General features: G+C 39.1%; 1 protein-coding gene across 1 annotated transcript; it reads right to left on the bottom strand.

The window, feature by feature from the left end:
* Positions 1 to 20395: 20395 nt before the first annotated feature.
* On the bottom strand, positions 20396 to 22377 carry LOC108130147 (long non-coding RNA:CR43337). The gene is given in 4 exon segments (XM_043214116.2): positions 20396 to 20494; positions 20497 to 20728; positions 20764 to 20916; positions 22121 to 22377. Coding segments are annotated over 4 exon segments (711 nt in total). The 3' UTR covers positions 20396 to 20425.
* Positions 22378 to 24826: the final 2449 nt, after the last annotated feature.

The raw sequence follows: 24826 nt of genomic DNA, 5'->3' as shown, positions 1-24826 counted from the left end.
TCAGATTCCAGGTTGTCATATTAGTATCGATTTGCACTGATTACGAAGCTAAGCAAACACTATTATAAAAGATTCCAAGTTGTCACTGGTGATAAGATAAGACTAAATATCTGGTTGTGTTTTGTTTTGTGTATTTGAACTTCGCGCTCTTTCGTTGTTATCGACCTATCGATTGCTGTCGCCCCCTATTGGCTTAATATTGAACTTTATGTTGATATACAAGCCCACAAGAGGTCGCTAAAGTGAAAAGTAACGATCAGATATATTTAAATTTTAGTTTTTGGCAATATATTATGACCTTTTTTTAAATGTCTAAGTAAATAAATAAGTTTTAATGGTGATTAAAGGTAGGAACTATCAAAAATCTAAAAATATTTCATAAAAACTTGTATTATTATTTGAATAATATCTTAAGTATTCCCATAAATCAAACTGAGTGCATGGATATCCCTTTTGACCATCCCTTTTTTTGGCTATAAATATTTCACCAATTTGGCGCTGGCCAGGCATAAGCTCGAATTTCTATGGAAGGTCCAAGAATTCCTTAAATTCCTGTTGTCAAGTTTCGTTTGTTCCCTTGTGGCTTTTGTTTTCATTTTATGATCCTGTTTTTTTGGTTTTTGAAGAGAATTGTGCATTTTTTAAATAAGGAATGGCAAAATTGTGGCTACCAGGAACTCGAATTTTATAAAGAAATTAATAATGCCAATATATCTTATGATTAGATCAGGTTTTAAGTTAAAACTGATTAGATTTTGATTGGAAAAAAAGATAAAAACCTTTTGATAAAGAAAACCTTGTTTTCCCCTAAAAATTTTCCACAAAAAGCCAAACCTTTTCCAATGCAAATTGCTTTTACCATTTTAAAGTAGCTCATATGTATGAGCCCCCACTCCAATTTGCCCCACCTGGAGGTGCAACACCATTGATTACCGACCGCTTGCCACCTACAAAGCTTGTTTGCTCTGCTCTACGCCACCTTATCGCCCCAACCCAAGTTGGCTCTAGACTCTAGAGGTTGCAGAAACAGACTTACACACTTAGAGAAAAATGGAGGGAAAAAAAGAAAAACAAAAATATAAGAAAAAAACGGCAAAATTCAGTTACTGTCCAACTTTCAACAAAAACTTTCCCAAGAAAAGTAACCGAAGCGATGGCGAGTCAACGACTCCCATGGAATTTCATGTTGGCCCTTTTCGAAATGTGTCTGGCTGGTAGTCGGGGCCAAAAGCTCCTCCACCCCCTCTCTGTCGCCTGCCGCCTTCCGTCTGCCCCCATGACCCCCCTCTTCCCCGCCCTACTCCCCCTTTGGTATCCCAACGATCACCAAGTTACAGTCTTCATGCAACTTCGGCTGGCTGCCTGACTGCCTTTTAATATTATCTGCACTTTGGGTCTTTGGCTGCCGCCGCTTTTGTTGTTGTTGTTGTAGCTCTTGTTGTTGTTGTTGTTTTGATTGGTCGTTTTAACCTGTTTGCGAATTTCTACCATGTTAATAAATAATTTTTAGAGGAGTTTTTTTTAGAGGAAAGAGCGGTGGCTGCAGCAGCAGCAGAGGCAAAAGTACCGCATCAGCAGCTTCAGCGCCACTACACTGAAAGATATTCTAAATAGTTCTTAAGATTTTTAAATTGTACTTATAAATTAAAAAATATCCTATAGATAGATTAGATTTATCTTGAAATATTAAAAATATAAAGACTTCAGCTCCTAGTTACCAGTGTAAAGAGTCTGCATCTTTGGCTGCTCCTCCTGATTCTCCTGGCACGACAACTCCTCATCTCATTGGAGTCGGAGGATTAGGTTTGGCTGCTCTTCCACAGCTTCCACTTCTTCTCAGAGTTCGGTTTCGGTTCTGTTCGTGGTTCTGTGCGACTTGGAATGCAGCCAGACAGCCATCCCCATGGCTCCACTGCCCCCCAAGATAGGCATTTTCCATCCTGCACCTCTACTCGCCCACTAACCAGGCCAGTGCCACTCCCCATTCTTGACTAGCGCCCTCTATGGATGGGAGTTTACCTGTGCCACTAAGTCTCCTGTTTCGTCACCAAAACTTTAACAATAAAGGAACTTCTAATACAAGGAGTGGGGTGTATCTTTAATTTCAAAAAGTCCTTATCACCTAAGACTAGCCCCCTAGATAGGTAACGAATGACGTTATCATCTGATATAATCATAATCCCCTTTGAAGGAATTGAAAGGGTATCTAATAGACTGGCTTGTTATCTGGATTATGATCGCTCTTCACATTCGCATTCAAAGCTCCAGCTCCAAGTTGCAACTTCCAGTGGGTGCAACAAGAGCAACAACAACAACAACAACATCGTCATGGGTATGGGGGGGATTGGTGTTCTTGTTTGAAATTCCTCGCCTGTTTTTTGTTTTATTTTGTGTTTTGCTCAGCGCTTCGCATCCCCCCATTGCTCCCCCTCCTAAGCGTCCCTCCGCTCTGGCTGCCCCATCTTGGTCTTCCGTCTTGGTCAGCATCTTCGTCGTCGTCTGGCTACACAGAGAGAAATGTGATAGTATAAAATATATATCTGAAATTTAAATAATTTTTAAAAGATTTTTAATAATAAGAAAGGTTAGGGATAGGTATAATGTCTTTAAGATTTATGTTTAAGCTTATTTTTTCGAGTGTAGAATGGCTTTGGCTTTGGTTTTTGGTTCGATGTGGATGTGAATGTGAATATGGCTATGAGGCTGTGGCTCGTTTGTTAAATGTTTGGGTTTTGTTTGAGTTTATTGAGTAAATTCCTGGAAAAACGCAGGAATTTGTCTTTGGTCTTTCAGTTCTGTTTTTCCTTCTCTCTCTGGTCTAAGGGGCCTTTTGGATGCACTTGGACCAGACCAGACCAGGCCAGACCAGACCAGACCAGCGACGTCGACAGCGGGCAGCATCAGCATCTCACACAGACCGAGGCAGAGACCGAGACCGAGACAGAGGCAGAGGCAGAGGCGGCATTGGTGCATAAAAATCGCTTTACGGAGTTTTGAGTTTTCGGTTTCCCAAGGTGTCTGTACGGGTTTGCCGTGATAAAGGATGGACAGGTGATTATGACTTTTTTAGCGGGACACCCAATTACGTGCGATCGGCAGGAAATCGGTAAAGATCAACCGTACCGGAGGCTTGGGGCCTAAAGTAAATGCCTTTGACTCTGATGGGAACTGATTTTGGGATGTAATATAATACTTTTGGGTGGTTTTATACCAAAAGGGGGGTTTTGGTTCCTTTTTGGATTTTTAAATTAAATTATATAGGAATTATATTCCTAAAGAAAAACTTAAAATAATTAAAATATCTGATATTCAATACCGTTTGTTATTTAATCTAGAAGACACACCTTGATCTAAGAAATCTATAAGATCTTTCTGGGTGTTTCCATACGGAAGAGCCACAACTCTTGTGGCCTACTCCAACGCCCATGTTTGGATAGATAGATAGATAGAATGGGATGAGGATGAGGGAGTCTCTCAGTTCCGGTATGCCTAAAATAGAAAAATTCCTTCTGGATTTTCACCTTTGTGCGTATTTGCTTTCCCTCTTGTCGGTTCGGATTTAGTGTGTTCCTAAATCAACGAGAGATCTTTGTAGAGCATCCATCTATGTATATCTGGCGCACGGCGGGGTGTGACTACCGGGGGCCCCCAGTGACCCATCCTCACTAGCCACCTCTCGCTTGCTCTTGCACTTCTTCCGGGAGTTTTTGGACCCCACCATCGCTTCCCAAAATAACGGAAATGGATGGAATCTTAAGAGAAAGAAAAAGAGATTTGCTATTTTCGAACGATGATTGAGTTGTAATGATTGGGCCATAGTCCCTTTTACATACATCTTCTTCTTCTTCTTGTTCTTGGATTTCTACATCCCCTCCATATGGATATGGAATGGATTGGAATGGAATGTATATGTGCCACAACAGAATTTTTCGTCTGTCAGCTAGACCCCCTGAATCCGGAAAAGATGCAGGAAATGGATCTATATACATATTTAGACATGATGGCCAAAGTTTTGAAAGAAATACATATCTCTTTTTTAAATCTTTTTTCTTTAAAAACTCTTATATATCTTATCTCTTATTTTCAGTTTAATTCGAAATACCATTCCTCACATTTCCTTATTAGGAAAATTTTGAATATTTTGTTTCATGTTCTTTTTTTTAGGTTTTCTTTTTTTTTTTTTTTTGCACCAGCAGTCAAAATTGGGGGGCTGCCAGCTTCGCAGTTGCTGTCGACAGAGCTGCCAGCGTTGGCGCTGCAGTCGCTGCATTCCTGCCCCAAACGATGGGCATTCCCAGACAATGCTCTTCGTAAGCAAAAAAAAAAAAATTAAAAGAAATAAAAAAAGAAAGCATTTCTTGTAATGATCAAGCGCCCTGGTAGAACTTTAAATACAAACTTTTATAGCCATGTTTGCGGGGGAGAAAGTGCGAGGGGGCTATAGAAGGAGCTAGGGGGTTGAGGGAGAAAGAACTAATGAATCTCTATAAGAAATCTATACCCTTATCTATCTTATTTATTAACTTCTTTTTTTTAAGAATAATTTTAAAGATGCATTTATAAATTTTTAATTTCTTAAAGTTCTAACTTGAAACTGTCTATTTCTTTATTTTTAGAATTTTTCCTTTTTTTGGTCACTTTTTTTTCAGCTACTTTTAGATTCAGAAAAAATGTTGCGATTTTTTGTATTGTTGCTGTTGCTGTGCCATTTGCTCTCGACTGTTTCGCTTTAAATTTCTAATTTTTGGGCAAGTGAATCTGAATTTGAATTTAGGAATGATCTGGTATGTATGTATGCGCATATAGCCGTGTCCCCGTGTCTCCTCCCATCTCCAATTTCCCGTCGCAGTGCGGTACGAGGCGCCTCGCCTTAGGCCCCCCCCATTCTAGCAATTGACGTCACAGAAATGTCGATTATTATAGAGACTTGCATTTAAAGAAATCTAAGGATAAATATTATAAAATTAGGCTTAGTCTGAGAAACATTTAATTTTAAATAAAAGCTGATGCTTTAACTATATTTATAATTATTAAACTATTTGGTGTTAGAACTATTATCTTGCCCTGAACTGTCTTTATATGCGTATGCTTGTCTTCAAGCGACTCGTCCATTACTCAAAGAAAGCGTCGCGAAAGAATTGCCAGTGAGACGTTGATGTCGATGTCGGTCAGAGGCGGCCAGACAATGTTTAATTTGTGTGCGAATCTCAGCATTGTCCCAGGGCTACAGCATCACCGATGAATCATCTCTCACTGGGAGAAATGTGTCATTTTCACTTCATTTCCGGTTGCGCCTGTAGGTAGGCAAGGGTTTTTTGGTTAACCTAAGTGCGAGGGAGGGTTAGTGCACCGGAAGTGCAGCCCTGGTAGCCGAAGGAAGCCCTGGCTGGCGAAGCGCCACCATTGCGTTGTCGTCTGGCCAGCCTGCGAGCTATTTTCGATCGTGTTTTGGTCTGCAGGAAGCAAATACACTGAGGAAAATATAAAATTTTATTTCAAAAATGATAATTAAACATAATAAATTATATTTTAGTTCAAAATTTTAGGAAAGGAAAATCGATTGATTTAAGAAAACTTATCGATATTATATCGAGTTTTAAAACTTAGAATCCAAGCAAGGATTCTCAGTGTAATCATTGCTTTTTTCGGCGGTCAGTTGAACGAACAGAGTAGGGGCAGGGGCAGGAGCTGCGACCAGGGGCCTGTTAGAGGGGGGGGCGGGCCAAAGACGCAACAGCAGACGGCGGCAGAGAAGTTTCGATTTTTATTTTTGTCTAAAACATCTTTATGTGCTTTTAAATATGCTGCGAAGTGACATTAGATTTTTGCCGCGACCAGACGGGAGAAGGGAGGCGGTAAACGTGGGGGGCAGGGTGGCGGTGGTTGGAAAAACGCTTGGGGGGAGTGAGAAGGAGCGGGGGGCTTTTGGGGGACACAGACAGATCCGCTACAGAAATAAAATTTGTCACAGACAGTTAGATCAGCATCACAGATATGTGTGCGTCGGGGCGTCTGTGGATACATCTCAGTATCTGAGTATCTTTCTATCTTAGTATCTTAGCATCAGACGAAGAAAGACGGTCTAAACTTAGACCAGCCTGACATTCCCCCCACCCAACCATCGCCAGCCATTCCATCCACCTTTTGTTTTCCACCGCCCCTCCGGTATATTCATCCGATCGGGGTGCTGTTGATGTTTTGATTGATAGTCGTCGCCGCCTCAGCTGGTGCTGGTGACTCCCCCTTCCCCGCCATATCATCCTCCAATCCAAGGTAGCTAGCTCCGCTCCTGGCAAAGTGGCAAAGTGGCAAGCTGGCCAAGTTGCAACCAAAACTAGCAACCTGGCAACAGCAGACGGCGATCGGCAGTCGGCAGACAACCTTCCACTTCCACAGTGGTTGAACAGGTCTAGACCAACAAAACAACAACAACAACAACAAAACAAATTGCCATAACTGCAATTGCAATAACAACAAAAAGATATATCCACATCCGTCTAAGTAGGCATTGCATGTGCGGACTCCAGAGATGCAAAAGTTAAGCTCTTTATATGCCCTTTCTATGAAGAGGGTTCTTAAATACCATACAACTCCATATAATGAGATATCATAAAATTTAAATAGGATATAAAATAATATTTAATAAGATGTAATAAATTTTAAATATAGTTCAACCCATTGTTTTAAGATTATGTTTATTAGCTAGAATATTATAATGATATGCCACCTTAATAGGACTTTAGTTTTCTGGGAAATAATGATGAATATTTTCTCACTGAAGACTTTATAAGATAAACATATCCCCTATTTTATAGTTTATTTAAAGGATATAAAGTAATTTTTTAAACTTGAGAGTACCACCAGCTTCGTTTAGAAATTCTTTTATAATTTCTTTATGTTTTTTGTTTTCCCCTGCATTTATTTTCGAATTATTGTGCACAGTTCTTGAGTCATTCTTCCGCGTTCTTGCATGAAAATGGCCATTGGACTGGGTCTGGGATTTTCCAGCAGAATGGGGGAATGTGGCAAGTGCTAAGGGGCAGTTGCAGCATTACCAGATGATGATGATGGAAGTGCCTTGGCAACACAGTATTTGGCAAAAATAAATCATAGAAAAAATGTTATTTATATAAATATCATACTAATTTTAATGAATACAATTTATATACCTAAAATATATTGCCTTATACTTATTAATACTAATCAGAAATATAATCTCTAATTTTTCCCTTTAGCTGCATTCACATTTTCCAGTGCTAGGGCGGTCCAAAAGGCATCTACAAACAGACATGGCATTAGAAGCTGATGAGGGCACTGCAACTGATAACAAAGACCTGGAAAGGGGTTGGAGTTGGGGATGGGAGGGGGAGAAAAAAGGGGGAGATGGGGGACAACTGCATTCCATGCATTCCAACGATGAGCGACGGCGGCGACAGCCCAGCATCAGCAACAACAATGCAACAGGGTTTTCATATTCAAATGCAGACCAGACTCAAATTCAAACTAAAACTCAAACTGGGACTCAGACGGAGACTCAAACAGAAAACCAAAGGTATACACTGCAAGAAAATATTATGAGCCATTAAAATAATATTTAAAATTAAACTTGAAATATTATATTTCTTTAAAAAGGGATAATTTTTAGGGGAAATTTCTTTTTTTAATAGTAAATGTATCTTAATATCAATAAGACTTTAGAGACTTTAGATTTTAGTTTTTTTTTCCATCTGTATTCAACCAAAGGAACAGAGATCCATGACTGAGCCGCACTTAACATAACAACAATACACAATGCTCCGACTCCATCTCCATCTCCAACTCCATCTCCGGCTCCGACGATGGTGATGGAGATGATGTTGTCGCTGCAACTTCAAAAGCTGAGCAAACACGGGGGAGAGAGCCCCAACCTGGCGGGGAATGTGAGAAAGAGTTGGGTCTTGGGCTGGTCCCAAAAAGACGACTTGCCTTGCCACTTGCCACTTGCGACTTGTGGCTCTGGCGCTGCCCGTGGGTGCGAAACCAATTTACAGCGTCTGGCTCTGATGGCCAGAGGGGTCCCCCATCCCAAATCCCAATAGGGGATTATTGAAAATTAAAGTCTTGACACCTCTAGAATCTAGAATGCATGGTTCTTCATGGTTCGAGTTTCAATAAAAGGAATTCATTTATTTTTATTGAATAGTTTAGGTAACTATTTTGTAAGAGGAGTGTTCTTAATACAAAACTTAATACTACTTGTATAAGATTTGTAGATCTAGTCCCTAAAAATTATATCTAAAATTCTATAAGAAGTATCCAAAAGTATTCCCATGTCTAATTTCAAAAATCTCCCACTTTCCAACTCAATGAAACATTTTCCCTCTCTTCGGTGTGACTTTTCAATTATGAATCGAATTTATGAAATCGTAGAAGTGGAAACTCCCTAGAATTCCCCTACCCCGGAGACACACTCACACCCACACAAATAGGTCAAAGTAGATAATGGCAGATACTGGCCAGACTTTAGGAATCGAAACTCTCAAGTGTCCAGAGTCCGGACACAATAAAATAATGTGATTGCATTGTAGGTGGCGGCGATTTCAAAAAAAAGATTGAACAACAAACAAATTGGGCATAATGGTGTTCGGTCTGGAACCGGGTCCGGGCTTTAGAACCGGAGTCTGGCCAACCCGCTGGGATCGCTGCGTGCGACATTCAATGTGGTGCCAGGCACTGGCACTGGCTCATGGTGTGGCATGGTGGTGCGGTGGGTGATCGAGTGCCGCATCGATGGCTTGCAAAATTCGTAGAACTCATTGAGACGAGCAGTCATTTGAAATAGGATCGGATCGGACGTTCCAAAGAACGGGTCTCGGCCAGCGGCACCTTCTGTCCATCGAGCTGGTCACTTATTTTCAATATTTTCCTATTGATTTTCCAGGAAGAATCTGAAAGAGCGCAACCGAGAAGAGGGTTTCGCCGGGGATGGCGGAAGACCACCATGGACACTTGTGATTTTGTCAGCGTGTAATCATTTTTGCTGACAATAACTTCCTGTGCCACAGATAACACAGTGAATACAAATTTGAAGTGATTAGGAGGAGTTATGGGTGCACTGGGAGAAACAAATGCTGAAAGATCTTCTGACTTCCATTTCTTCTTACAGATAGTATCCATAAAACTAGCCATATCTTGGCTGATTTCCATCCGATTCTTGAGAGGTTTACCTTAATTGATTCGTAGATCGATTCTCCATCAATCTGCATCAAAACCGGCCAACTAATTTTTTTCAGAATTTTTGTCAAATTTTCTGGAGGGTCCCCTTCAAAAATCCGAAAAATGCATGAAAACGCAATATGAACCACTGCGAAGGCTATATCTTCGGCAATATTCATCCGATTCTTGAGAGGTTTATCTTAATCGATTCGAAGATCGATTCTCCATCAATCTGCATCAAAACATGGAAACTAATTTTTTTTTAGAATTTTTGTCAATTTTCCTGGAGGGTCCCCTTCAAAAATCCGAAAAATGCATCAAAACGCAATATGAGCCACTGCGAAGGCTATATCTTCGGCAATATTTATCCGATTCTTAAGAGGTTTACCTTAATCGATTTTTAGATCGATTCTCCATCAATCTGCATCAAAACCTGGAAACTAATTTTTTTTTACAATTTTTGTCAATTTTCCTGGAGGGTCCCCTTCAAAAATCCGAAAAATGCATGAAAACGCAATATGAGCCACTGCGAAGGCTATATCTTCGGCAATATTTATCCGATTCTTAAGAGGTTTACCTTAATCGATTTGTAGATCGATTCTCCATCAATCTGCATCAAAACCTGGAAACTAATTTTGTTTCAGAATTTTTGTCAATTTTCCTGGAGGGTTCCCTTCAAAAATCCGAAAAATGCATGAAAACGCAATATGAGCCGCAATATGCGAAGGCTATATCTTCGGAAATATTCATCCGATTCTTGAGAGGTTTATCTTAATCGATTCGAAGATCGATTCTCCATCAATCTGCATCAAAACCTGACAACTAATTTTTTTTCAGAATTTTTGTCAATTTTCCTGGAGGTTCCCCTTCAAAAATCCGAAAAATGCATGAAAACGCAATATGAGCCACTGCGAAGGCTATATCTTCGGCAATATTCATCCGATTCTTGAGAGGTTTACCTTAATCGATTTGTAGATCGATTCTTCATCAATCTGCATCAAAACCTGGAAACTAATTTTGTTTCAAAATTTTTGTCAATTTTCCTGGAGGGTTCCCTTCAAAAATCCGAAAAATGCATGAAAACGCAATATGAGCCACTGCGAAGGCTATATCTTCGGCAATATTCATCCGATTCTTAAGAGGTTTACCTTAATCGATTTGTAGATCGATTCTCCATCAATCTACATCAAAACCTGGAAACTAATTTTGTTTCAGAATTTTTGTCAATTTTCCTGGAGGGTCCCCTTCAAAAATCCGAAAAATGCATGAAAACGCAATATGAGCCACTGCGAAGGCTATATCTTCGGCAATATTCATCCGATTCTTAAGAGGTTTACCTTAATCGATTCGTAGATCGATTTTCCATCAGTCTGCATCAAAACCTGCCAACTAATTTTGTTTCAAAATTTTTGTCAATTTTCCTGGAGGGTTCCCTTCAAAAATCCGAAAAATGCATGAAAACGCAATATGAGCCACTGCGAAGGCTATATCTTCGGCAATATTCATCCGATTCTTGAGAGGTTTACCTTAATCGATTTGTAGATCGATTCTCCATCAATCTACATCAAAACCTGGAAACTAATTTTGTTTCAGAATTTTTGTCAATTTTCCTGGAGGGTCCCCTTCAAAAATCCGAAAAATGCATGAAAACGCAATATGAGCCACTGCGAAGGCTATATCTTCGGCAATATTCATCCGATTCTTGAGAGGTTTACCTTAATCGATTTGTAGATCGATTCTCCATCAATCTGCATCAAAACCTGGAAACTAATTTTGTTTCAGAATTTTTGTCAATTCCTTCAAAAAGTCGGAAATCCATGAAAACGCAATATGAGCCACTGCGAAGGCTATATCTTCGGCAATATTCCTCCGATTCTTGAGAGGTTTACCTTAATCGATTTGTAGATCGATTCTCCATCAATCTGCATCAAAACCGGCCAACTAATTTTTTTTTAGAATTTTTGTCAATTTTCCTGGAGAATCCCCTTCAAAAATCCGAAAGATGCATGAAAACGCAATATGAGCCACTGCGAAGGCTATATCTTCGGCAATATTCATCCGATTCTTGAGAGGTTTACCTTAATCGATTTGTAGATCGATTCTCCATCAATCTGCATCAAAACCTGGAAACTAATTTTGTTTCAGAATTTTTGTCAATTTTCCTGGAGGGTCCCCTTCAAAAATCCGAAAAATGCATGAAAACGCAATATGACCCTCTGCGAAGGCTATATCTTCGGCAATATTCATCCGATTCTCGAGAGGTATGTCTTAAACGATTTGTAGATCGATTCTCCATCAATCTGCATCAAAACCTGGAAACTAATTTTGTTTCAGAATTTTTGTCAATTTTCCTGGAGGGTCCCCTTCAAAAATTCGAAATATCCATGTAAACGCAATATGACCCACTGAGAAGGCTATATCTTTGCCAATATTCATCCGATTCTTAAGAGGTTTACCTTAATCGATTCGTTGATCGATTCTCCATCAATATGTATGAAAACAATAATCTAAAATGCTTGACCCATTTCCTGCCGCATTTTTCCTGATAAACTCCTTTGAGTTCTCTCTGTGTAACAACAGAAGACTCCCCCGACTCCCGGTTGTGTGGACGTGGGTGTGCCAATATCAAAGGATCAACTGCCGCTGTCCTGGACCGATGCGTCGTCAAGTGTGGGAAGTGAAGTGATGTGTTGATTACAAACAAGTACGACTACCCCGGCGACACATTCAGAGCCCTGACCGAACCCAGCCGACCCGATCCGATTCGATCCCAAAACAATATCGGTCTGGGTGTCGGTGCGGCAACTCAAAGATGCTTCCTGGAATTGCCCGGAGACCTTTTCGGGATTACTGTAAATATGCAATCAATTTTTATCGATACTCGGGATATGTTAGAGTGGTATGAGTGTGTATTTGTGTATCTGTGTGAGGGAAAGAGAAGCAGCGTGAGATATTTTCCTGTTTCTCACAAAGAAAAGTAAAAAAAACGTCTGGGAATCCGAGTCCAGTGTCGATGGCTGTAAATGCCATTCATGATCATAATATTTTCTTATCCTTCGGATACCAATTTGTTGGGCAAACTGAGTCCATGGGTCAGCCTTGAGAACGATCCTGGGAAATACGCCATGGGAAAAATCAAGGAAGGAAAGTGTTTCCATTGAGGTCACCATATTGGTAACTGTTTTTCTGGGAATTTTGATAACTCTCTAGAGGATATATCCTTGTTGGTCTTATATGCGAATCGAATTTATGAAGCAACATTTAATTGGATCTGTTGCAACAATCTGAAGTGTCAGTAGAGTTCCATTTGGATGTACAATGTACATACGTGCCTCCTCCTCATCGTTTGTTTCCACTCCACAAGCCTTATCCGCATAATGGTTTCTGGTCCATTGATAGATCTCTAATCTGATCTGCTTAGTGAGGGCCGTTCGATTGGAAGATATTCCTCCCCCCCTACCCAACCCTACCCTACCCCCATTTTGTTTCCATTCGTATTCGTTTATAATTTGCTCAATGTGTGGCATGGGTTAGGTTGTATCTGAAAGATACGAATACTGCCAAGCTTATTTGTCTATCTATTGGATTGTTTGTCTGTCCCGCTTTGTGTCCGGCTACTGGCCCCCCTTTCCTGACCCCCACCCCTCCCCCTTTTTAGGTTGTTGTTGTTGTTATGGTTGGCCCATTACTGCATTCCACATGCATAGTGATTGCCTTGATGTTTTTAGGGTGTTTCTGTTGGTGTTGCCGTTGTTATTATTGCTGCTGTTGTTCATGTTGTTGTTGTTGTTGGTGTTGCTGCTTCTGCCATGTTACAAAATCATTCATCGCACACACATATTGAAATTGTAAAAAGCAACAGCCATCAACGTAGATAGAAAAATATAAAAATTCTTTGCATTCCAATGAATCATGCTGACGTTGTTGTTGGTTGTAATGGTGTTGGTGTTGCTGCTGCTGCGACAGCAAGCTTGCTGGATGTAAAGTTTAATTAGGTAACATTGAAGTATGTGAAGGTATGTATGGTACAAACATACACCACACAACACACACCATACATACATAGATACATACATACTTCTATTCAAGTTCTCCTTCTTCGTATGCAAGTTGCCGCTGTTATTATTATTAATGTACGCTATATGCCACGGTCAGCGCAGCGACAAGCGAAAGAAACTATCTAAGAGATACCATAAGCATATCTATAAATTATGTTCAACACTGAGAGAAATTTGTTTAAAAAAAATACTTAAAAAATATTTCCAAGTGTCTTAAGTAACAAGACTTCTTTAGTTATTTCTTACATATCGTTTTAAATCTCTATCTATATATGTAAGTATGTACAATATGTACTTATTTAGGTATTTGTCCACTCTTTTAATTGTAAATAATGATGATAATGCGATTACATGCTTAGTTAAGGAATTTATTATAATTCGCTGGCCATTTGAGTAAGAAATTAAGACAAACAGGTTGTAAATTGTTGGCATTTGAAATCGTCCGCCCCAAGGACTGTCTCTTTCCAGCCCCCCCACCTCCCCGATTTGCCATCCTTTTCCAGCATTATGTGCCCCGTTATCAGGTTTGCCTTATCGGCGAGGCAACATGGCAATGGAATGAATCGAAGGCGCTGACAAAAGATAAACAATACAAGGCGAGCCGATATCGACAGCAATTGATCGGCATTAAGCTAATGCACAATAAAAATAAAGGTTACTTTAAAATAATTATAAGGTTTTAAAAATTTAAACCATAATTAAAAAATATTGATTATTAATTTTCTTGAAATATTAAAAATTATATAAAAACCCCTATTCAAGAATTCTAAAGAATTTTTTTTTCTGTGTCCTTGGGCGCCAGCCCTTCTTCTTATTTCTTTTGGGGTGTCGCATGCCAAGCATCCCAGCAAAACCAAAAAAAAAAAAGAGTAAAATAAAAACAACAATCACTGTGGAACTCCAAAATGCGGCCCAAACATGCAGCCCGACGCTGCCACAGCGGTTTGCAACAACTTTACAACAAAAAAATTGTGAATGAAATGGGAGTCTAAACCTCTTTCGATTGGAATGTGGTCGGACGGTCGGTCGGTCGGTCGGTCGATGAGCTACGGCAACTGGTTTCGCTCTCTCTCTGTCTGTCTCCCTCTCATCATTGTCGCTTTGCTGGCAAGGGTGGCGTTAGTTGGCCCCCCCCACTCACTGGCCTCCCCCCTCGGTTTCCACTCTCTGTGCTGCTGCCCCCAGATGCTGCCTTGCCTTGCCTTGCCTTGCTCCACCCCCCCCCCCCCCTTCTAACCTCCACCCCACCCCATCACCCTCTTTCTCCCACCAAAAATTCGAATCTCACGCTCACGTACCTGCGCTATACGTGATCGTCGTTCTTGTTGTTGTTGTTGTAGTTTAGCGATTAGTATTTGCGTATGTGTGCCCGAAAGAGAGCACCTACACACATGCACACCGTATAAAGCTGGGTGGGGGCTATCTATGTATGTGTGTGAGAGTAGTTGATAAATTGGGGGCCTTAGAGAGAGAGCAAGACTAGAGCTAGCAATTGGCATATTTAGTCTGCGTATGTGTGTGTGTTTGTAAGTGAGAGACGTCGTTAAGGTTTTGTTAGTTTTTGACATTCTTGATATTGTTGCTGTTGTTGTTGCTGCTGAGGGGGAAAGTGGGAGGGCTTCGCATTTGGCGCTCTCCACGCTAGCCTGTTGTTGTTGCTTTCAGTTTTTGAGCAAAAGCGGGCGGGCGAACGTAGCGGGTGATCGAGGGGGCGAATGGAGGCAAAAAAAACATAATGGCGGCTTTTATAAAAATTTTATAGAAAAACTTAAAAACTGCGTTGTAACAAATTGTTTAAACTTTATTACTTTTGCCTTGCATTTGTTTTTCAAAAATGTTTATTTCGATGTCAATTAAGTTATTAAATTTTTTATGTATTGATTTAATTTTTGTGGATTATAGCAAGTAAGGAATGTCGTTTTAGAAAATATACAATTTTTCCATAACAATTTTTTTTATAATACATCATGTTTTGGGAAAAAAACCTTAAAATTATTTTAAAAATTTTCACTTAAAAATGTTTAAAATGTTCTTAAAGTTTAACAAAAATTATATAGTAAAATATTTGTAAAATATTATTTATAAATTCATAAACCTTATCCATTATATTTCCAAAAGCTTTCCTTTACCATTATCATCCCCGTCAAATGTCCTTGAGTTGTCACTCCCTTTATGGCTGATATTACCCCTATTTATCCGAGCAATTCACATTAACCCTTTTTCATTGACTAAACCAAAGATCCAAATAATACAAAAAAGAATGGGGGAAAATATTCAAAATAAATAAACAAGAATAAGCATTAATGAACATCATCAGAAGGGCAAAAAAATGTGCATGGCATGCAAATTTATTTTGGCGCATTAATAAACGCACCGCGAAATGCGAAAAACGAGAACGGACAATCGACAATGGACAAAAGACAACCGACATCGGACAAGATCCAGAGCCACGTAAACAGGATATGGGCGATGGAGATGGAGATGGGAACTCTAGCAGGCGAAATGCGAAATGCGAGTAATTATGTATGTTTGTGAGTATTATAATTAACATTTCTGGGAAAACTCGAATGCGTTGAGCAGGACAAAAGGCAAAATCCCAATCCCAAAAAAAAAAAAAGAAAAGATAAAAAAAAGGCCAGACGGACGTCTGAGACGATGTAAGTGAGGAAAGGGATTTTGCGCCTTGGCTCACACACACTAACATACCAAAAAAAAAAAAAAATCAACATTATAAATGAGCCGAGCTGTCCGCATCCTTTGGTGTTGTTGTTCTACTGGTTTTGCCAGATTATGTGCGGATTTTTGCACAGTCCAAAGGCAGCCAAACAAAATAATCATAATGAACGGAATACAGGTACTGAGAGAAATTATCCTATAGTTTAACATGATTTTTAAAGAAAATTAATAAAAGGATATGGCATTAAATTATATGGCTAAGGCTTCAAATAGTACAATTTCTGGGAGCTTCTTTGGATGAAACATAAAATATATCAATAAGAAATTATTAATGACAAAAATGGTATAGTTTCATAGAGTTTTTCTAGAATGAAACTACTTAAGAATATTTAAAAAATATTTACATTGAAGTCCTTACAGTAAAAGTTATTAGAGCATGTTTAAAAAAATGTCTACTTCAAGTTCCTTCGAGAATAAACTCTTAAAGAATATTTTAAAAAATATAAGCTTTGAGCTCCTTGGAATGAAAACTATTTAAGAATGCTTTAAAACCTAAATACTGTAGCTATTTAGAGTATACAATATTATAAGAATCATCAAGGATCATCTAGGATCATTCTGGTTTTTCTAACTGTATAATCATGGGGAGGTACTCACAGATACATGTGAGAAATCCAAGTAGTTGGCCTCAGACACCGCCAAAAAAAAAAAAAACACAAAGCTGAATTCAAAAGAAAAACAAGAACGAACCGCATTTCGATCCTTGGCTTGCAGCGAGTTCTGCCGTTCCCCCCGCTGCCCGCTGCCCACCCCCCTTTGCCAATCTGAAAAAGGAACCCCTCTCACCTGAGAAGGTGAGAAGATTTTCTCTCTCTCTACCCGTAAGGCAGCATTCCAGGCAACTTCCAGGCCAAAAACTTGAGGTGAGAGGACAATCAACTCGCAAACAGCAACAACAACAACAACAACACCAAAACAACAACAAAAAAATCCCATTCTGGATTCAGACAACTCGTGGCTAACTCAAAGCGCTTGCGCCTATTTAATTTGGCTGCCGCCAACATTTTCGAAGCTCCCACAGATTCCCGATTCTCCAGTCCCGGTCATCTCTTCATTCTCCACCTCCTTTACCTACAACCACCGATCACCTTACCACCCTCCTTCTGCTTATGCTCTCCCCACTCAACCCTCCCCTCCCCAAAAAATTCCAGCAATCGCCCAATCTGCCCCCACCCCGCTCCTTGTCTTGGCATCTTGTTAACGATCATGGCAACAGGATTCTGCTATTTTGTCGCTGCTGCCCTGCGCCACACAGTAAAAGGTAAAAAAAACAACGAAAAAAAACCAAAAAGCTGCAAAAAATAATCCGTCGAGAAACGCAAGCCAAGAATTCTGCTGGTGCTTAAGGAGCTACAAGGATCGAATGGGATCTACCCAGGGTATCAACAGTATCCGGATCAGTTTTATGGGTTTTATCTTTTGGATATGAAATTCTCCTCTATTGGCTTTCTAAGCTTTTGGTGAAGAAATTATGGTTATATACTTATAACCATGTATTTATGTAAATATATTTAATAAATCTAATTCAGGGTTACTTAGCTTATATCCTTTTATTTCACTAATTTTCATAAAACTAGGGAATATGGTTCCAATTTTCTCTCAAAATCAAATCTAAGATCATCTAAGGTCCTGAAACTAAGGTCTCTTTAGAAACTCGACCCCTAATTTTGGCAAATTTCGATTGTTTTCAAATTGGTTATTGCAAAACCCAATAAATTATGAAATTCTTAAATTTAAGATTAAACATTTTCTCTACTAAGCACTTAGTGTTATATTAAAACTGCAAAACTTAGTTTCTTACATGTAGAAGCTACTACAAAACATTAAACTAACTTTAATATCTTTTTTCTGCATTTCTTTGCTGTCAAAAGTTCCTTCCTAGTTCGATTTACAACACTGCATTCAAGTGCTGCATAGAGCCTAATAAAACACATCAAATAACCTCAAAGCTGTTCATGTCCTTGCCACCACAAGCTAATATAGGGTATGCGGCTACGTAAAAGCAAAAAAAAAAAGAAAAGGAAAAAAAATTATGCACATTCCAGAGGCAGCCACATCCACATCCACATCCATGGACCGATCAGCGGCATCCCAAAAAGAAATGTGCCCAGCACACGCACACTCGGCAAAAATCGCAGCAAATGCAAAAGACAAAAAAACAAAAGAAAACAAAAGGCCAAAACAAAAACAGGCAACAACAAACAAGCAGGAGCAAACAGAATAACTAAATGCAGACCTGAAACCACCCGCTCCTGCCACCCGCCACCGCATGCCGGCAGTGGCAGGCAGTGTTGTTTACCTCTCTGCACCACCCAAGAGTGCTACAATGTTGTGGTCGCGGAGTTTGGCTTTCTCCTGTCGCCGGCTTTATTAGCCAAGTCTGCAGAAACGCACACAAATACACATGGCCCACTCTTTGTGGCACAACATATATACATACATGTACTATACCACCCACCTCCCCCGACCGAGTTGCGATTGCACCGAAATTCCACAAAGAATTTTAAGTGTATACAATATGAATGTCTGGGTCTGGGGCACTTTTGACTGCAAACTGCAACCAGCCGAGCAGTGTTTGGGGCAGAGAAACTGCTCCATGGCCAAAACCTGATGCAGGAGCAATGGAAGAGTAATAGCCAACGCCGCTGCCACCATCACCGCCACCGCCACCGCCGGCGACGACGTCGTAGTCGAAAACCAAGACGTTGACTTTCGGAAAGGAGCCCCTGAGCCTGAATGGCAGTGATGGCTTAGAACAGCCAAAATATAGCCAGATTAGACATTCTTAGCTTTATAGATCTTTTAGAGATCAAGTAGACATATTTAAAAATATTATTATCTAAAGTATCCTGTTTCTTGGCTAAAAACTTTGCGACGCAAGTCCACAGTGACTAGCTGTAAAAATTAAAAAATTTAGGTCCTTAATAAAGCCTTTTAAGAGATTACTTTTTAAATATTATTAGTAAGTATGGTCTAATGATATACTAAATAGTAATGTCCTTAGAATTATCTTTATCTATTTCCTAAGTCTTCCTTTTAAGAGGCTTAAAAAGGAAACGAACTCTCAAACGCCATTTAGGCTTAAACCCCTAGATGTAGGCTATGATTTTGAGCTTTTACGTTAGATCACGAAGGGTTTTTAATCCTTAAACAAAAAATAAACTTTTTAACAGTATAAGTTTAAAATTTTTTGCTTATTATATTTAAAATAATAATATTCTATACTTATAGTAATCACCATCATTTTCTCCTACTTGCTTACTAAATCCAGTCTCCCTCTTATCCTTACCCCTTATGAAATCAAGATGTTTAAAAAAAAAAAAAGAAGCATTTTTTAATGTCTAAAAAACTCCAAGTCCTGTCAAATTAGACACCCAGACAAAAATTTAAATTAATCCTGTTTATCACCTACAAAAATGTTCGACGCGAATCCGGCCAGGTTATCGGCACCATTGGAGCCTCCTCACGAAAACCTGGACGACTCTCAGACGTAAACACCGGGTTTTTTTTTTTTTTTGGGATCCGAGAGGTGTGCTGAGGTGGGGGGTGGGGGCGACTGGACAATGGGGGGACGGAGGGAGTAGGGAGGGGAGAGTCAGAGATCGGCATCGTATCTTGAAATGAAATGCAAAGAAAAGAAAATAACAAAAACAAAGTTTCTCACGTTCCTCTTCCTAAATTCTTGGAATTGCAATACATTAAAAAGAGGTCTTTGCTTCGTCTGCATACATATGCACTTTCGGTGCGTGTCTATGTATGTGTATGGGTGTGTGTATATGAGAGTGGCCCGAGCCCGGGCTTGGGCGGACAAGCGGACACACGGACAGCAGTTTTGAGCCGTGCTACAAGCGAACGCCGCCACCGCCACCGCCCGTTCAACATATTCCTTTTTCTCATCGATTTTGAGACCTTTAAGTGAATGTGTCGATTGAGTGCACTGAGAGAAAATTATATATATTTTATTTTCATATAATTTAATCCTTAAACTATTATTTTAAAGGTATCTATTGAGATATGCTAATAATTATTTGTAGAAATGAGATATATCAGTTTTTATAAAAATGGATAGAATATATCTTTTAAGTCTTGAATATATAAGTTCTATAATATAATATAATAAATAATACTATAAAAAATTAAATACATACAATATTTATATCCTAAAGTACGAAAAGGATAGGATCTTAGATCCTAAGATTTAAGTTAGAAATGGAATCGCAATTCTCAAACCCCCTGAGTTTAGATAGTTTATAAGGTTAAGTATTTAAAAGAAGACCTTATTTTTTTGGAAATAAATAAATAGTAAAAGAAATATTATGTTTAACAATACTACTTAAACTTTATACTTTTAAAAAATATATCTTTATAATTTATAAATAAATAAAGCCCAAGATCCCCTTATTTTTTGTTCATCTCCTTAAACCACCATCTTTCTTTCAGTGTAATGATGCATAATGGTGCTATTGGTATTCTTTATGTTTCTGTTGTTGGCTGATGATGTTGCCCCGTAGTTGCTTTTGCTGTTGCTGCTACTTTGGCAATATGTATTTTTTTTTTTTTTCGTACGAGGAGGAGCATTTTTCCCTGCCGTGCTTGAATTTAGTTTTGGGGAGGCCGCCCAGTAGAAGGAGTTGGTAGTGGGGTCTGTATGGGGGTTATGGCAGGGCGGGTTTATGCCAGAGGAAACTGCAGGGAGGTGGGCATAATGAAAGTCGTCGTCTGCATCTCCATCTCCATCTCCCAGTCTCCAGTCTCGAGTCTCCAGTCTACGTCGACATCGTCGGCGGTTTGATCAAATGAATGAATATTATCATCGATGCCTCTTGAATGTCGAACGAGCTGACTTGATGACCGTGCATCGGAGAGCCGAGGCTCGTAAAGAATTCTTTTTTGTTGTTCTTCCCCTTCTTTGTTTTCTTCAGGCTGTTACTTTTGTTGTTGTTTCTGTTGTATTGTTGCACCCAGTAAAGGTAAGTGTGTGTGTGTGTGTCTTAAAGTTGTTTGATCTAATTGGTTCATCGAACCAAGTCTCCAAGTGCTTCAATCAGCAGTCTGCAATCTTTGGATCCCAGGATTATGATGTTCGAATTAAGCTCCTTTTTTTTCGCCAATTTGGATAGGATAATCTTTTAAAAATTAAATAAAAACTAGTTTAAGTACAAGAATCTGGACTTCTTAGGGATAAGATCTAGTCTAGTCTAGGTCTAGTCTAGGAAAACAAAAATCTTAAATATTAAATACATTTTTTTATTGAAAATAAAAATGCATTTCCCAAAATGCATACTTATCGTGCCTCGTATGTTGCATGAACAAATAATACAGCAGTTGGGTTTATTTAACCAGAGTCTCAGTCAGAATTCCAGGAATTTAGGATTGGGTTCGTCTCTGTTGTTTTTTTTTTATTTTCTTTGAGGGCACGCGGGGGGGTCATAATTAAGTGGCCTTAAATGCCTCTTAAGGAATTTCTCACAGGCGACATTATTATCAGTTCTTTCCCTCTTTCCCGCTGATAGGCTAGAAATTTTTATTCGTTTTTTTTCGATCCCAGCCGGACTTCGTTTCATTATTGACTTGGCATTGATCGCTTTTCCAAAGAATGGAATGTGCATGTTGCATGTTGCATCTGCATATACAGATGCATGTATGTATGTATGTATGTATCTTGAAGATGCACATTCTTTGACTGTTAAGTGCAATTGCAACAAAGTGTCAAACAGGTTGAGCCACAATTGCACAATCTTGAAGAGCTTCTGTTTGATTGGTAAGTTCGTCATCGGCAACAACGGCAACGGCACACAAATTCCAATCATATGAGTTCATATCGGAGTTGACTTTGAGTATGAGTATGAGTACTCATAGTCGTACTCGTACTCATACTCGTACTTGTTCTTGGCTTTTCAGTGATCACTGATCAGCGCGATCAGTGTTTTCTGTTTGCAGTTTTTTTTCTCACAGGCCGCACCACCAGTCAAGTCAAACCAGTTGCCCCATGACTCAGACCAGTGGCACCCAAAACGTATAGATCTCTGGGGGGCGGTCGGGAGGTATGTATGGCATGAAGGGGGTATATGCCACTAATTGCATATACATATATATACTGCATGCACTTTGCATTATCTCGTAATAATTACAATATTTCGATCTCGCATTGCCATTCACAAGCTGTGTATCTTTCCGTCTCGTTTCCACCGTCCGTTGCAGTTGCATTCGTTTCATTCATAAAACTTGCCGCTGCCAGCAGTTGCAGTTGCTGCTTCTGCTTCTGCTTGCGTCGCTGCGACGCGACGGCGGTAGCGGTGGCGGTGGCGTCGGAGTCGACGTTGGGTGCTGGCCGGGTCGAATCTGGCCTGGCTCTTACCGTATATACAAGTACTTGAACGCTGCACATTTCATCACCCCGCCACTCCGTCACTTCAAAAGCCACACATTCAGAAGCATTCCACATTTTTTAGTTGAAATACTCTAATTCTAATAGGTATAATAGTTAGAGGTTAAGGGTTTTAAGAGGTTTTTAATAGAGTTTCTTATAAAGAATGGTATATAGTTTAAAGAAAACGCACTATATGCGTATGCGTTATATGCGTTTAAGACCTACGACTTCCTTGAATATTTGAATAATTTCAAAATTGTCAAGCTCAGGTAAATATTTTCAAAAAGTTTTCGAATAAGTGTATTTAAAATGTGAAAATTAAGGTCCTTAACCAGTTTGAAATAAATTACTAAAAAATAGATACAGTATAGCTATTGAAACTATACTTTCATAAGATAAAATATGTATATTCATTCCTTCTAAAAAATCCTAGCCCTCCTAGAACCACAAATCCTTCATCACCTCCATCAAACATACATCATCCAGGGTGTACAGAGTTCGGTGTAAGCTAGAAACTCCGAATTGGATCCATTACATTCTTGTTTTTTTGACACCAATGCACTCTGGTCTCTTATCGCACATAATTCATATCTGGTTTCTCGCACTGTAATTCTTCTGTGGAGCTGGAGGAGTTTTTTGGGTGTGCGTGTGTTAATCTCCCCCTATTTTTTTTTGTTGAGGGTTTTCGGTGTGTTTTTCTGGGTCCCTCTCGGCCCACTGATAAACTCTAGCCCTCCCGGAATGGCTGGAAGATGGGGAGTCTATGGTATAGTTTATACAAAATTTAATGCCCAATGCACTTGCTGGCTCCCTTTGTTGGCGCCTAATACTTATTGTACATATATTTCAATTTATTAATTTCGTATGCATAAATCTTGCGCTTTATTTATTCAATTTGAGTCTTTGTTGTCTGCTGATCACTGGCGGTGGCCCTGGAGCTCGGACACAATGCATCTGGCTGTGGCTATATACCTATATAACTATGTTACTATATAACTATATAGATGAGATGCTGAATGCTCGAGGGATTGGGGTATTGGGGTATTGGGGGCTTGAGCGGCGGCACATTCGATCTTTGACTTGTAAATTCTTGGAATGCAGTTAGTGGGGCATTTTAATGGAAGCTGTCGCCGGTCGCCGATCGCCGGTCGAATCTTTTGGATGCAAATTCTATGAAGCTAGAAGCTAGATGGCGTGTATCTTAACTTGGTCCGGTGGCATGCAGAATGGCAATTATTGAGGTCAACTGTGATTAAATGTCTAATCGTTGCAACTAACTTGCGACAATCTCAACCACTTTCAGGCTAATTAAATCAATTGGTGGAAGAATACGAGTAATAAAAAATATTACTCATTAAAAATGAATTCTTTAGATTCGAATGAAGAACTTCAGATTGTTTGTAATTACATTAAACGTTTCTTAAAATTGTAATCAACTTCGATTGAATTATCAAATACTAGAATTTTTATGAGGGTCTTGGCCCTCAATTGCAGTTAATAAAGAACAAAATTGGAACTTGTGACTCTACTTGGGTTTAAAATACTGTCAACAATAGGGTCTTATATATTTTTTTATTATCGGATTTGTTTTTCCCTCGATTGTAATTGAAATCTTTGTTATGAATGATGTTGTATATAACCATTCAAGTTCAATTCTGATCGAATTTCAAACATAAATGGCGAAAATATTATTATAGTGCAGAATAACTTGATAAACAAACAATGTCGGCCATTCTAGACGCTGGGAAGACGCCATTTTGTCGCTCACACACACATATTTGTTTACACTTCCGATTTGTGGCTGATATTTATGGCGTGTAATTTGAGAAAATAACGGTTATGCAAATGCAATAAATTCAAGCCCTGTAATATAAGACAAAATGGCTAATTTTTTTGGTTTTCTTAACTTTGTACAAAAAACACCTTGACCACCATTTTGTTTTTCGGTCTCTATCATTTTTTTTTTATTTTATTTGTGGTTGATTATTTTTTTGTTGTTTTTATTTTTTTTTTTTTGCTTTTTTCGCTCTTGGTGAGATTATTGCTAATTTCGGGTGCCTCTCTTGGACGGTTGTGTGTTATGGTATGTGTTTGTGAGAGGACTGTATTATTTATTTTTTTTTTTTTTTGGATGGGAGGGTGGCATGTGGGGTCTTTGGGGGAAGAAGGGTCGGTGACCACGTGATGCGCTCTCCTAATAAAATTTGCCAACTATGACCGAAAACTGCATAAATTATAGGAAATTAAAAAAGAAATACCTTGCCAGGACATCCCAGGACATGATTCCTATTTCAAAATATTATAAATTTACGATAAAATTAAGAAATTTCAAATTTCATTTAATTTTTTTGGTTGTGCATGTAAGTGTGTGAGAGTTTTGGACTTTCGATGGTGTGTTGGTGAGAAATGCTCCGAAAAAATAAATGAAATACTACTGTAACGGCACAACAAAGTATCTGTGTGTGGT

This window comes from Drosophila bipectinata, chromosome 3L (genome assembly GCF_030179905.1).
Source record: "Drosophila bipectinata strain 14024-0381.07 chromosome 3L, DbipHiC1v2, whole genome shotgun sequence".
Classification (NCBI taxonomy): Eukaryota; Metazoa; Arthropoda; class Insecta; order Diptera; family Drosophilidae; genus Drosophila; species Drosophila bipectinata.
Note: the sequence above shows the minus strand (reverse complement) of the source record. Positions and strands in the feature narration are given on the sequence as shown.